Consider the following 16,724-nt stretch of genomic DNA (forward strand, 5'->3'; position numbering starts at 1 on the left):
AAAATAACATTTTTCTGATTTTTTAATATTTTCCAAAATCACAAAAAAAAACCTTTCAATATCCTTTTATTATTATGTAGACACATTTTGAATAGAAACACGCCTGTCGGCTGTCAGCTACATCCTACAAACGTGGTTCCTTTCTGAATTGTATTTCAAATTTAATGATTTATTATTGCGTTAAAAAAATAAAAATGCTTACTTAAATATTCGTATAAACAGCTATCATATAAATAATTATTAAAATTAAAACCGTTGTTCCTATTCAGTAAATCTCCCGTGTTATGCTAAATTTTGACAAAATGCCTATACTTAGTATGATTGAACTATTATTAATTACTTTATTTTAATATATTAAACTGACATTGATAAATTATTTTAGATAAACCTGTTCGATTTGATTTCCATTCGTAATTTGCGTATAAGTAATAATATCAAGTATACGTACCTACTTTATACTTATATATATATATAGGGTGTACCAAGACTAACAAATATAGTAACATTTTTAATGAAAGATTTTTAAATAGTCTTGAAACTTTTTATATATAGGTAAAATTTAAAATTAACTGATTATAAGTTATTAAATTACAGAGGTATGTTACTGAACAATATTGTAATACGTTTTTTTGTTTAATTGTGTTTCAAATGTAAGAAGATAAAAATTACAAGGAGTATAAGAATATTAAAATCTATATTTTTTTCGGTAAAACACGATTGCGTGTTAATTTCGATCTTGACAATCAATAAATACATTAATAATTGCAATTAAACTATTGAAATACTGATTAGTGATTATTAAGTTATATATATTAACTGTTAGTTTAAAGCCTCAAACTTAACGAAATACGAATCAAAGATTATTTCATAGCTAAGAGCTACCTATACATAATATATTAATATCTAATAAATTCATTCAAGTTTAATTATAGCTGTGTAATAATTATACTAAAAATGAATAACTATATTACAACAAATCGAACATATTAATAAATAATAATACATATGAAAAAAAATACTAAACGACATGAACTTGTATGTAAGGAAACATGAAAACCAAAAAATGCCTTTTCAGATCAATTTGATATTTATAATTCTAATTTCAGATATCCATAATAACCATAAGTTTCAATTGGTTAATTGCCTTTACTACTTATTATATTAATAACTTTTATTTTAATTTGTAGTTTTTCTTGAAATTGTATTAGTAATTTTCTTTTTTTTTTGATAATTTTTATTACAAAAAATAATATTTTTAGTAATATTCAAATTGTTAAAAACAAATGTAATAGCATTTAAGCCGTGTAACCAATTCCAATATAATCTAAAGTAGGTACTTATAATTTACTTTACAATGGTATATACCGTCATAATAATTCACTAATAACATAATGATAATTTTACAGACAATGTTACAATATAATGTCATAAGATTATTAAAGCATGTATAATCGTCATATTTATTATGATAAATAATAAATGTATGTATGTATAATATGACTATTCTATGTAACTAGAGCAAGGACACGACAATTTAGAAGTGAGAAACAAAAAATAATTAAAGGGATTGTTATTAGGGAAAACTAAATTATCAATTTAGTATTGCCTGCAAGAAGCTGATTTTAATTTAATGTATTATGATTTATAACTAATACCTAAATCATTTTATTGTAATAGGTACTTAATTTATTTTATTCGTCATTGTTCAATATTAATAGTTTTATAATAATACAATTGTATCTAAACAATAGAAAAATGTTTTATAATAAAGTATAGTTTTTATTAAATGACGATTTACAGAACTTTACAAAAGGGGGAATGAAGGACCTTGTGAAATGTTTTTTCCTTGAAAATAGCAGTCTTATACAATATTTTTTCTATAAAAAATATACAATGATGTCAAATTTTAACCAACTTATTTAAATGATCAATTTTAAGAGTATTATTCACATTTATGTAACTCAGCGAATTCTGTATGTATCTATTTAATGCTTATTTGATTTATATTTTAATCGACTGCATTGAAATAGTTCATCATTCAGTATTATACTAATAAAATTGTTCATTAATAAATTATATGTTAAAGGCAGATAAGTACGTTCGTTATGGCCTGTCTAACTCTCCAGTCTTCAGTTAGCAGTGACATATTGTGTATTTATCAATTTTATTGCAAAACGTTATTGTTCTATACTTGTATAATATATATTCTCAATTTTATTTTTATAATATACCTATATAAGTACCTATCTATATCATATTATTATGTCAATCTTGTATATAATCTAAAATTAATAAGTTATGCTAAATGAAATTTCAGTACCTATATACTTAATTTTTAATTTTTATTAGTTCAATTGTATTTAAAAATGTAATATTACGAGTAAATTCATATTTTACTATACATAATATTACATAAGTAGGTACCCATTAGCTATTGTATTTATTTTTCGTGTTTCTATCCAAGCTAGGTATATCTTTAATGTTTTTTGTACTGCAGGTTACCTTATTATATGTATTATGATATTCAAAATAAATTAATTTTGAATGTTTTGATAATCTTATTTAGGTATATATGGTTTATAGTGTATCTTTATTATTTACCTATTTAAATACTCTATATACTTAAGGATTAGGTAACTATCTTAGTATGGAAGTTATTTTACATTGTTTATATATTCTCTACTTCAAAATATTAAAAAATATGGAACACGACTCTGTATCTAAAACAATATATAATAACTAATAAATATATTTTTATTAATACGTGGCCAATCACTATAGGTATAATGTTAATTAACGTACAATTATTCTTTATTTATTCTTTATTACAATATTCATATATTATTCATGACATTTTATTTTTTTTTATAAATATGTATTTTTCAAAATTAAAATAAATGGTATACCTATTTTTACTAATAAAGTTTTCATTTTATAATGTTTTTATTATGAATTCGTAGCACAATAATTGTATAATTTTTCTTTAAACATATTCTCTATACAAAATATAATTATAAATTATTTTATTTTTCTCAAAATTCTATTTTAAAATTTTACGAATGATTTTAGCAATCAGTGAAATATTACTTTATGACTACTATATTCACCTAATAGTTGATATAAGAGATGATTCTAATATAAAAATAATAATGATCAATAAATAATAAATTAAATGCATGCAACCCGATAATTGAAACTGCATCATACAAGTATAGAGCTCTGAGCTGCATTATAAGAGCAATGCAAAAATAATCATTTACGAGGTCAAACGTAGAAGGCCAAGCACGGAGCGACGAGCGTCGTCTTTTGGCATTTCACAACCTTACGGCGTTTCCGCACTAGTAAATTTTCTGTAGTATATTTGTGTTAAAATACCATGTGGCACCTTTTGACTTAAAAACCTTGAACAAACTGAGACGAAAGTCCAATTTTGTTAAACAAAAAAAAAAAAACGCGAGACCATCACAGATTACAGCTAGGGCACAAATGTATACATTTTATACACTGTAGATTTATACACGCAAGGCCATCAAGTTAAAATTGAAAACCCTATAGTGATTTTAATGATCCGTACACATAGTATCTGTAATATAAAATTTTCCACTGTGGCGAATGCTGTAAAGAATAACGTGGGCAAATCTTTGAAATAAAGTACATTAATTTTAATGATGATGTGTGATGACATTTGAGAATGCTAAAGTTGCATGAACTATTTTGATAATTCTTAATAATAACAATCTCGTTCTAAAATGTAATTGTAATAAATACTTTTATTTACTTGCTCAAGATATTATGTATCATATAACTGATGATATAAATCTATTTAGTATAAGTTTCTATGTATGTACATTTTATACTATATTATATATATCATGATGTACCTACACAGTGAAGACTTGAACTTATTAACTTGCATGTATCAAAATTTCAATTTTTCATTAATTCCTGCGTGATTGACGGTGTTTTAAACTTTTGAAATATAAAACAGTTTTTTTAAATTAAAAACGCATTTTAAAGTTATAAATTCCCATTGCGCGCGTGGGTGATGCTGAATGACACCTACTTGTAGTTTCCACGTATTATATATTATGTTTTATTATATTGACGTATAATAAACTATTATAAAGCGCCATAACTCGTTGTATAAATTATATCAATTTATAGTTGCATTTAATTAAAGTTTAGGTTCCTAATAAGTAATAATTTAAATAGTTGACACTGAACTACTGAAGTAAATAGGTACTTATATAATTTATCGGTAAAATGTATTAAATTAATTGTAGATTGTAGAGTTTGTATCAGTGGTGCATTAACCGGGGTGGATGGTACAGCCAAACATTAGGTCACTACAAGTTTCAAAGGGGGCCGGGTCCAAAGGACAGATGTCTCATGCTTCCTACTCTGTATAATAGTGTAATGAAAATGCGGGAATAATGAAATATTTAGATATAAAATAATACAATAATATAAACTATTATAGAAACTAAAATACAAATGTACCAATATTGGCAATATTATTTATTTTGTTTGTGACCTTGGTTATATACTATCAGACTTAATAATATAAAGTCCGATTTATACTTTATAATTTTATCCATGTTTTGATATACTTATATGCACTATGATCATTGTATTGGATATACGAATAATCATTTAAAAAATTAAATTTAAACTTCTTACTTATTTGTAAGAAATAGCAACTTCAATTAAATTATACTCTTATTTGATAATAATACAGTTAAATCAACTTTATTGTTAAAAAAATAACTCATAAATTATGTTTACGAGGATAATACGCAAGTCCCGGGTGTATTGGGGAGTATATGGCATATATATTCTCAAGTAATAAAGATATTTATAAATAAATACAAACACGTAAAGTATAAATGTTATAAGCATACAGCCAACGGTGGCGGATGGGTATATTTGTTATTTTTTTTTTTATTTTGTGTTAAATTGCATTTTTTTTTTATTGTTCATTTCTTTATTTATATTTGAATATTAGAATAAATATCATTTAAATTGATAAAAAAATAAGTTCGTTCCCTTTGTATTTTTTTACAAATACATAATTGAATATAGCAATGGATAGGTATTCATTTTAGGTTCCAAGAAATTCCTTTTCATTATCGGGGCTCCAAAATCCTAGTTCCATTACTGGTATGTGTACTCATTAATCTATAATTAATAAAATACAATATTTTAAATACCTACACCATTAGAGTTTAATTCTGAATGTTCAACATTTTTTAAAGTCGTTAAGCTCTAGTTTTAATACGTTATATTAAATAACTGTGTAAGAAAACTTATTCGTCGCTAAATTATGGTGGTATACTAGGGAATAAGAGAGTAAATGATTATTCACTATTATTATTATGAAAGATATATAAGATTTTTATTTTTTAAACATCCGATTATTATGATTATTTTAAATTTGCTTTATTTAGAATTCACTTTGAATTTACTATTTGATAATACCATACTTTCAATAAAATAAAATGAATCGTATCTATAATTGACTATTAAATAAATTCCATTTAATATACAATGTTATAATGTGTAGCCGTTTGCAGATAGGAGTGAGGGAAATTGGTACTTTGCATACACTAGTAATATAATACGATACAGAATACAACTTATCTAAATAATAATTGGGTGCAAACTTGAAAGTGTTGTTTCCGTGGCGATGCCACTGCCTTGGGGTAGTTTAAGTTCATAAATATAAATTGATGTTAGTACTTTTTTTTATACAATGTTATTTAATAGTTGTTTACATAAAAGATTATTATTATATTGTTACATAGTACATTCGAAAAATGGACAAAACATCATATTACAATAGTTTAAAAAAATTAAATCGGTAAGCTTACTTGTTTGGAATAAAAGTAGGTAGTATTTGATGCATCAGTAAAAGTTAGTGGTTGCGGTATAGTATAATACGTACATACTACATAGCAACACATTTTATGACTAAAGATTATCTTTTGATGAAAAAATTTTTAATTTACACAAATGTATAGGTACATAGCTGATTATACTAATAAAATATATTGAGACTATTGAGTAGACGCGTATCTAACATATTAATAAATTATTAAATGTATAGGACATAATTAATCAGTTTTAATAAAAATATTTAAAATGTTTAGAAAATATTTTTATGACCTATGACTTAAGGGATGTATTATAATACTATAGTATGGCAGAGGTCATAAATTAATATTTTAGGAGGGGCAAATAAGAAATTTAAAAAGTTTTTGATAATCATCAATATTTAATATTATAATGTAAGCAGGTAGGTACTTGTTTAACTAAAGTAGAGGCAAAAATAAGAATCTCATTTAATTTACCATAAGAATACTTAATAATTAATAAAACTAAATATCTTGTCTACGGGCCAGATAAAATTCCTACAGTTTAATATACTAATAAAGAGTGTACTACAGAAGTTTACGGACCGAGGCACGTGTAAGAATATACTCAGTCAACAATTTTATACTAACGTGTTTTTAGTTTGTACAGCACGGACAAGTTGACATGAGAGGTGGCTCGTCAATAGGTATATTTTTATCGAACTGAATGTAACGATTAGTATTTGTAATTATCCACAGTTATACATATAGTGGTGATAGAGTCCTTTTATCTAACTAACAGCAACGCTACGCGCTGTCGCGGGCCTATAATATAACTATATATATATATACGATTATAAACTATTAGCTATGCATATAATAAATTATTCAAGTCTAAATTAATGCGTTTTTAATATTTGTCTTGGACATATGTAAAGTCAAACATTAGTTAAAAAATACGGTTTACTATCAGCTATGCTGATAGTATCACATGTAAAAAGCGGACAATTATTCAAAAGGGACTACTTGTGGCAGTGACTACAACATAATAAATAATAATATTATAATATTACAATGTACAGTAAACATGCCAATCGACAAAGATCAAATTAAACTGTACAGATTATTTGTAGGAATTTTATTTATCATAGTCTACTAATTTTCCTTTCGACTCGTAGTTTGAGATTACATACCTATATGTACCTATAATAGAGGCAGTGCCTCTGAGGCACGCATCACGCTTATTATATTATTATAATACTTGTATATAACTATATATATATATATATATATATATATATATATATAAGTACTCGACATATTGAAAAAAAGCGGTGTATTGTGAGACGTTTGATAAGTAATTAATATAATTATTATTGTTATTTCATGTGTTGGTGGGTAAGGAATATGTATATTAAAAAGCACAACGAGGGATGCCGACGACAGCATAAAAATAACCATTACGCAACACTTTTCATTTTGTTTTCGTCTTGAAAACAAAAAAACAATTATTTATTTCTCAACAATAATATTATAATATTATAATATAACACAGAACGGTCGAGAATACGTCCTACACTATAGAAATAACAATGTATAATATTTTCGAAAGCAGGGTACAAGAGAAACGGTAAAATCGCCAGGAAATCCTGTCCCGGGGATGATATTGCAGTGGGGGTAGGTATGCACTGCTCCAGGTGTGACTTCCGACTGTATCTATTATATATAATGAAATATCACACAAATATCACGCGTAGACAATATTATTGTCATATAGAGACATTTCGTTGGCCGATCGTTGCGATGTCGGGTGTCGTCCGAAAAAGGACGATTTAATGAAACGACATATACAAGTATAATAATCGGTACCTATATTATGTATGTTACGTAACTCACTAAACATATTATAGATACATAAAGTCTAAAAAAAAAAACGTAACTGATGACTAAATTTTTTTTGGTAGACCTCCACCGACTATCACCTCCGCCGCCGCCGCCGTCACCACCGTCCACCAAATATACCCACTAAATATTATAATATACCACCAACGTGGCCGCCGACGACGTCTCCGTGGCATGTGGTATGCGCGCCTATGCGGTATTTACGCGTATGCAATAATATATATATTTTAATAATATGCGCAGTGCAGCAGGTCTCGCTCAAGGTCAAGCGGACCGCTCCGCCTATTCGGTGGTTGCGGCGTCGTCGTCGTCGTCGTCATCGTCGTCGGGTAAAAATGTTTTTGCGCGTCTGCCTCGGACGACGACGGTCCCGGCAAGGCGGCAACGTCCTTGCTTTGCCCTTCGTCGCAACCGCACGCGCGCACACACGCGGCGCGTCGTCCGACCGAACGGCATTTCGCTGAAAATCGCGTCTGCGGCTGCCGCGAACGATGCGCACGAAATGTATAATAAATAATATTATTATTATAATGTTCTGTACGCGCCGTACGCGCTATCGGAATCGACTCTGCTGCAGCTGCTACAGTATACACGCGTATCACGCGGCAGTGGTGACTCAAACCTCGAGAAATGACTGGTCGTAGTAATGACGTGGGAGTGCCGAGTGTGGGATTATTCGAAATTCTCCGGGCAGGGTAGAGGTCGAAGAAAAGCGTTTTCCTTCGAACGAACTCCACTCGACTCGAGACCGCCACTCATTTGTAACGCATCTACTCAGGCGTGTTCTCCGCTTTTGATTTTCCTCACTGTTTCCCGTTTCCCGTTCGGAACTCACAGTTCGCAGAGTCCTATCGGCTATCGCTGCCGCACAGGAGGGCGCGGTAGCGCGACCGACGAGCCCAGTGACGTAACAGGGAAAAAATCTAGGGAGGGCAATGTATAATGAATGTAATATATTTATTATTATCAAAACTCTGACACCCCTTCCCCCGGTTAAAATATATACCTTTATCTTTCAAAAAATTGCCTTGTCCCCCACAATTACGCCACTGAACGAGCCCCTCCCAAAAACGGATATTTTCCATCGTAGGTACCTGATACACCAGTATTGTTGTAGAGTATAACGTTATACGCATCTAAACAGTGACGACGAGAACATCGTCTGGTGGCCGAATTTGCGCGGCGGAATAAGAACCGGCAAAGGCCTCGACCCATATAAGTGTAATATTTTATTATCATTAAGTCCGCCGTGAAAACTGTCATGATTCCGCCGGCACGGTAATGCGGGCCCGCGACGTTTGCAAGCCTGAATGCCGCGCGCGCGGTATCCGTTTCGCTCGGCCGTCCGTCGGTCCACCGACGATCGCTTTGCTCTCTCAGTCACACCGGCACGGCCACCGCCGTCTCACTCGCTCCGTCGACCGTCTATCGCGCGCGCGCGCGCGCGCTCTCGTCCTGTCTCTCTCTCGGTGGTCGCGGCCGTCCGTCACCTCCGCTCGCACACCGATAGCCTTGAACCGCCGCCGCCGCTGCGCGCCGTCCCTACGGTTTCGTTCGCTGTGTGCGCGATTCCTTCGGACCAATCGGATCGTTCGTGTCGTCGTGTCCGCTCCCGCGTAGGGTGCCGTTTCCGTGGTCGTTATTTATGCGATTTTTTTTTTTTTTTCGATTTCCTCGATCGACGTTTTTGCCGTATCCGTTCGTTGTCGTCGTGTCGGAAATCGCGTAATCGTTCGTCTCGCGTCCTACAGTTTTCGTGAGACTCTCGAGTGTGACCGTCTCTTTAACAGTTATCTACCCACGTCGGCCGCCTTACCATGTGTCGTGAATTTTGATAACCGTGTGTCGTGCGCGTGTGGTACGTATGTTAACAGATTTTTGGTATTATTATTGTGTTTTTGTTATTGTTATTTATCATTATTACTATTACTATTATTGTGATTTTTTTCGTTTGAGCATGTCGCTTTTATTTTCGCGCGCGTGTGGCCGTGACGACTGCAGCCGCTGTCGTTGCTGCAACGGCGACGACGGCGTCTAAGTAGGACAAACCGCGCGCGCACGCCGCCGCCGCCGAGGTAAACGAACTGTGCGAGTCGAATGGGAAACTGGACCGCAGTGATGAATTCATTACGCTCTCGCCGTGTGCGTGGAGTAGGTACTGTTTCTCGAAAGTGTGACTCGCAATCGGGCTTTTAATTTCATTTTTTTTTTCCTGCCATTTTTCGTACTCCGACCGCGACATCATATCTCTGTCGTCGTGATCTGCTCGAATGTGTGTCGGGTCTGTCGTCCGGTTCATAGGAGGGGCCCTTTGGATAGACCAAAAACATTGAAGGATTTCGACCTGTCTGTAACGAGTCGTATACGCCGTCGTCCTGCTTCGGTTTATTTGTCGTTTTGGTTTGGTCGACTTGCAGCCGGGGTATTATCATAGGTATTGTGTTATTATGCTTCTTAGTCATCTGCCCTGCCAGGTTACATAGGTCCTTCCTAGTCACTGTACTTGTATTCAATTTGTGTGTGTGTGTGTGTGTGTACACACTACGGTCATTGAGCTGTTAGTTGGCTATAATTTGTTAGATAAGAAAGTCTAATATAAGCAACAAACAATACATAACTTGCATAATGAAATATGTAATTGATCACTGATTAATAAACTACATGCCATTTGTTGTCATTGTATGATTGAGACATGACATTAAATATCTTTTTTTATCTTAGAATTAAATTTTTTTTTTAGATTCCTAAGGTTGTTATAGTCATAGCCAATATTATTTTGTTTTTCTTTGCAAAGGCGTTTCAATGTTTAATTTGTATTTTTTTTCCAGCTATTTCACCATAGAAGACGAAATGCAAATTAGCCGCATGCCGATCCCGGCAGATGATTGTGAAAACAGCGAAATGTCTGTTGACACTAGTCCTTCAGATACAAAGACCGATGATTTGGAAACCACTACAAAAGTAAATGGTGATAGTCATAAAAAGTTGAATGGAACTATTGTAGACAATTCTATAGAAACTGATGAAAGCTCTGAACATGTAATTAAAAAAGAAGAAGAAGAAGAAGAAAATGACGAAGAAGACCATGGCGATGAAGATGATGAAGAAAAAATAGAGAAAAAAAAGGATAACAAAGAAAAAGATCCAGAAAACAAGACTGAACCCTTGTCCAAAAGTACTGATAAAATTGTGAAAAATGGAGTGTCTGAGGAACAAAAATCTGTAGAAACTATTAACGACGAAACTTCTACAACTAAAAATGATAGTCCTGAAACAAATGATGACAAAGATGAAGATGACAAGCTTATGGAAATTGATGAAACTGTAGATCAAACTAATGAAGATGTAGTTATTAAGAAAGAATCTTCAAAAGTTGATGAACCAGAAGTCACTGAAGATGTCAAAACTCAAGAAATAGAAAAGTCTATTAATGGGAAAGAAAATCACAAGGATGAAATTATTACAACTAGTAATGAAGTATTGAAGAAAAGTGAAGAAGAAACAAATCCAGTGAATGGAGAAGTTAAACTTAGTGAAGATGAAAAACATTTAAAATCTGAAAAAGTGAATCGTAAAGTTCTTGAAGAAGAGGATATGTCTAGTGAAATTAGTACAGATACACTTTCACCTAAGCAGGTATTAATTAAATGTAAATTTCATAAGGTATAGAAAATTTTTCTTAATTATTATGTCATTTTCAGATAGATGAACCAATTGCACGCAAGAGGTCTGCTGCAAGTCACGATGAACTTAGCGTTGTAAGTGGAGCAAGTAGCGATAATGATTTACCTAAAATTAAAAAGTTACGATCTGATGAAGATACACCATTATTAAAAGACGATACTCGAGAACGATTGATCAAGAATATCGTACAGTCAAGTGGTAAAAATGAAGTTGAATTAAATAGGAATGTAGAAAAAATACAAAATGAAATAAAGGTAATCACGGAAATAGCACAGACTAAACGTGACGAGTTAGTGACCCTTATCAGGTTACAAAAACTCAAAGAAGAAATTATTGAACGATTGATGATTAAACTAAAAGAACTTGATGCTATGAAAACAGACAATAGCAAAGACTGGAATTTGCCAGAAATGTTTCAAATTAATTTAAGTCAGCCTGAACATATACTAAGTGAAAAGGTATTTTAATACAATTTAATTTATTTTATTTATTTCTAATTTATTTTTTTCAACAGAATATCTTAGATATTATTGACAACCGTGGCGATAGTCAACTTGAAAAGTCTACAATAAATAGTTACGAACAGAGTATTTATGCCTCTTCATCACCTAATACTAGTATCACACCAGTCGCTTCATCAGCTAATGCTCAGCCCAATGAATGGATATTGTCAGATAGGGTGAACCGCACCAACCGCGTTCAAAGACCTATATTGCCTAAGCCTTCTACAGCTAACAATCATAAAGAAGGCCGTCAAGGTCCTATATTAGATGTTAAGCTGATTATTGCTGATCATCGATCAAAGAATCCTGAAACAGCTGTGACTAAAAGAGGCCGTCGGAAGGCGACTGCCAATGATTTTTCAGTACCCACATCTTCAGCTCCATTACGTTATCCAAATCCTATGGGTTTTGGTAATCCACTTCACCATGCCAGTGATGGGAATTTTAAAACTAGTAAGTTATATAATAGGTTAATTACCTTACCTATTTAATGATACATTTTATCAAAATTTGAATATTTAAAAAAATATTGTGTTTTGTTCAGCTATCACAAATACCCATGGAGTTCCAAACAATGTTATGGAACATGGGTCTGAACATAATCGTTTTAAAGATGTTCCTGCTTTTCCAGAAGTTACACTGCATCCAGTTTCGCAGCCAATGCAGCAGCAGCAACAACAACAACAGCAACAACAACAAATGCAACAGCAACCACAGCCAACTTCTCTATTACATGGTAATTTTCTTCATTAAGATTCAATCCTCCAAATTTATATTTAAGATTGAAATTTTTGTCCTATCATAATATTGATAGCTCAAAATATATCATGACAATGTGATTGAATATGATACCTTGATTTTAAGCATTTAGTTTTTTTTTTTTTTAACCACAATATTGTGAGAGATTTAATTTTGAATATTATTTAACTATTGATCAGTAATAAGCTGAACAAAAAATAACTTTTAATTGTATAATATAAATATATGCTTATATTTATAGTAAGATTAAGAATATGAAAATAACAATAAAATAGGTAAATAATTGTGTCCTTATAAAATTTAAAAAGTTCAAGTTCAAGATATTATCAATATAGTATCCGAATGAGTGTAAGCTTAGCAGATTGACAATTATTTTCAAAAGAAAGAAGACCATTCATTATTGATTATTTGGTTTTCTTTGCCTATTGATTTGATATATTTTTGGTGATAACTATTACTTTTATATTATAGGAATTTTAACTAAAGGCGCTGGTACACACCATTTACCACTTAGTATGTCACACCCTCCAACCAATTATTCACCTACATTAGCAAGACTTTTAACTGCACCAGAACGTTGCAAGCAAAGCAGAGGAAAACGTCAAGCACCTGCAGCTACTGTTGTGTCTTCTAATGCAGTAAATACTTATTAAATTATTTCTTTACAATAACATAAACCTTTTTTTTTAAATTATATCTATTAGCTATTTATAAGTTCAATTACATACTTACAATAGCATTCAAATAAAATCCATATTTAATTTGGATTAAGTTGGATGAAAAAAATTTTTTTTTAGTAAAAATTAAAATTACTATGATATACAAATGTAATTTAAAAATTACAGAATCGGTTATAAAGATTGGGTTTTAGGAGATGCACTCATATGTGCTTAATGGAAGTATATTTTGATATTTAATTTAAAAATAATGATGAATTATAGAAACATAGCTTTCTAAAATGAAAACTGAACGAGTTAAAACTAATACGCTGACTTTTCTTTAATATTTTTCTATGGTTTATCAATAGTTTTTCTTATATTTATAGGAAATAAACTATATTTTTTCTTAATTATGATCTTGATAAGATTTTTTACAAAGTTACTAAAATACAAATTTTGGAGATCGGCTTTACATGAAAATTAACATTGTTAAAAACTGATAAATAATAAAATACATCCCTTTTTTTTATTTTGCACAATATCAAATAAAGACATATCAATTGCAGGCATACGGGTGTCCAATTATATATATTGTTAAACATTCAAATTAATTAGGTTATTGGGCCTAGTGGCCTAATTGTTGCCAATATATTCCATAGCAAAATAGCAATAACAATTATAACATCAGATGAAACAGGGAAGATTAAAAAAAAATAAAATATAACTAACACTGAACTCTTAATTATTTTGTACACACTTTGTTGGGATCAAAAGAATTGGAAATAGTAAAAAAAAAAAATGTTTAAATATGCTAATTAAATTTTTTTTTATTTTAGCAATCTCGCAATGAAATAACTATTACACCAGTTCAAAGTACGTCAATGTCTTCAACTTTTCAACAAAAGCCAAGTTGTTCGTCAAATATACCTGTAAGATTAACCTGCTCTAAAGTATTAACAATAGTGTTATTAATTTTGTTTTGATTTTTTTTTTTTTTTTTTTTTTTTAGCCTGCTCAAGTAGATGATGAAGACGCATCTGATAGACTGGTTATTGATGAAGGACAAGATGTTATGAATGCAAACTCTCCATCTAGTGCTCCACAGTGTCAAGGTTGTATGCAAAAACCAGCACAGTTTGTCTGTGCTGGATGTGGCAATCAATGGTACTGTAGCAAAGACTGTCAAGTACGTTATATTAAATTTTATTTTAGATTTTTTTATTATTTAAATAATATTAATTTACAAAAATTTTAGTAAAATATTTCCTTTCTTGATTATTTATTATTATTTTTAACAAATTTACATTACTTAATTTTGATTTTAATGTTTTGTTACATGTACAGGTAAAAATAAAATATTTTTTTTTGTAATTACAAGTAACAAAATAATGTAACTAGATAACTTTTTTGTTTCTTAACCTTTGACGATATGCCTTGGATAAATATTTACTCCAGACCAGTGTGTGTAATAATGCAATACAGGCATTATTGTAAAACATATTGTTAAATAATTTTATTTGTCTTAATATAGTATCCATTGATATTCATATAGTGCTAACGTTTATCAAAGGTTAAGATCAAATGTAATTTGTTACATTACTTTAGTTTTTTATTTAAAAGTAACCAGTTCAAATTATATTACTTTTGTGGATAAAAAACTAATAATAACAAGAATTATAATTATATTTATTATTTTAATTAATTTGTTCTATATTCATAAAGAATTCTAAAAAATTGTAATGCTCAAACGTGCTCTGCTTTTGAAACTTAAAAAATGTTTCCTGATACACAAATAACTTTTTAATAAAGATACTTAATGAATGTGAAACCTAAAATTATAGTTTAGAAAAAAAAATAATAATTTATAGCCTAAATAGTAAATAAATAAAAAAAAAAAATTAAGTTAAATATGTTGTTTAAGCAATAAATTATTTTAAATTTTTAACAGTGTTATGCACATTATTTAAATTGAAATTTACTTAGAAATATCAGATTGTAATAGTTGATAAAGATTAAAAATGAATAAAAATGTATGTAAAATAATAATAAAATCATGATTTTTTTTCAATTAGTGAAAACTAAATAATAAATAACATTAAATTACAAAATATGACTTTAAAATATCAAAATATTTGATAATTATTTATTTGTTTAGTTTTTATTGTGCATAAATATATAATAATTAATAACTATTATCATATTATAGTTTTTAACAAATATTGAATTATTAAAAAAATATATATTATTATCTACAAATTAAATAGAATTAAATAAAATTATTTTATATTAAAGAAACTGATCAGAGTAATATGTATGTAAAAATAAATAATTTAATACAATACATTTTTAGTTTTATCTTGTAGTAAATACCAACTTTGTTAACTAAAATGTAAATTTATTTTGTTTACAGATTGATGCTTGGGATGATCATTCAGAAGTCTGTAGCGGTTAAATTCATTTTTAAACGTGACATTTGTGCCAAAAAAGATCTCTTAAAGATTAATCTAAATAATTTGAAACTGGTAGTTGACTACCAAAATCGTTTTAGTAATTGACTTTGGTCTAGAGTAAAGACCTTTGGTGTAAATCTAAGTCAATTCACTATATTCACGTATAAATGTTCTATATGTGTGTGAATGTTTAACAATTATGCACATCAAATTAATCTTTATTAGGAACTGACAAACTGTTATATACCTATTTATATGTATGTGTATATATTATTTTTTTTATAAATTATATTATATAATATGTCTTAATAATTTCCTAATTCCACCACTAGCTTAACTGTGTGTGTGTTAGAACCGTAGAGTCTTATTTTGAATACGTAAAATACTGTTGGGTCAATGACTGTTAATTAAACCACCCACTGTATGCTTCTTGTTAAATTGATACAAGTACAATTTTTTTTTTTAATGTATAATGGAGACAAATTTATAGTGGCTCATAATTTTCGTTTTGAATACTCATGAACTTGTGCACCTGCTTAAAATATGAAAAAAAAAAAAATTAAAAAAAAATTTAAATTATTTTTACCAACCATTAAGGTTTCCATTACTTGTTATAATATTGTATTGTAAATTGATTGATTAGTTGTTAGGATTTGTTTGTTTGTTTATTATTTATACTTATTTTTTCTTTTTTATTTATTCAGTTTTCTGAGTTTGTAATATTATTTAAATTTAAAACCCTAATATCACATTCAAAATGTGGATAAAACCATGTATTGACAGTTGTATGTATACACTATGGTGTTTATATTATAACAAACTAATTCAAAAGAATGGAATATAAAATAATATTTTATTGGAACATATTAAGAATCAAGTGTGTTTCTCTTTTGTTGTCATTATTTGTTGCCTAGT

At 29.7% G+C, this 16,724-nt stretch overlaps 1 protein-coding gene across 3 annotated transcripts in view; it reads left to right on the plus strand.

Moving 5' to 3' along the window:
• LOC113551168 (probable serine/threonine-protein kinase kinX) overlaps window positions 1–16,675 on the plus strand; it is a 30,994-nt gene extending 14,319 nt beyond the window's left edge. For 2 of the 3 annotated variants that reach the window (XM_026953247.1, XM_026953245.1), the window contains 8 exons: window positions 10,583–11,390; window positions 11,456–11,896; window positions 11,953–12,394; window positions 12,486–12,677; window positions 13,172–13,338; window positions 14,196–14,288; window positions 14,369–14,545; window positions 15,770–16,675. In XM_026953247.1, coding sequence (XP_026809048.1) covers window positions 10,583–11,390; window positions 11,456–11,896; window positions 11,953–12,394; window positions 12,486–12,677; window positions 13,172–13,338; window positions 14,196–14,288; window positions 14,369–14,545; window positions 15,770–15,811 — 2,362 coding nt within the window. In that variant the 3' untranslated portion in view covers window positions 15,812–16,675. The remainder of the gene's footprint in view (window positions 1–10,582; window positions 11,391–11,455; window positions 11,897–11,952; window positions 12,395–12,485; window positions 12,678–13,171; window positions 13,339–14,195; window positions 14,289–14,368; window positions 14,546–15,769) is intronic. The other variant, XM_026953246.1, reaches the window with a different exon arrangement.
• The last annotated feature ends 49 nt before the right edge of the window (window positions 16,676–16,724 follow it).

Source organism: Rhopalosiphum maidis, chromosome 2 (genome assembly GCF_003676215.2).
Source record: "Rhopalosiphum maidis isolate BTI-1 chromosome 2, ASM367621v3, whole genome shotgun sequence".
NCBI lineage: Eukaryota > Metazoa > Arthropoda > Insecta > Hemiptera > Aphididae > Rhopalosiphum > Rhopalosiphum maidis.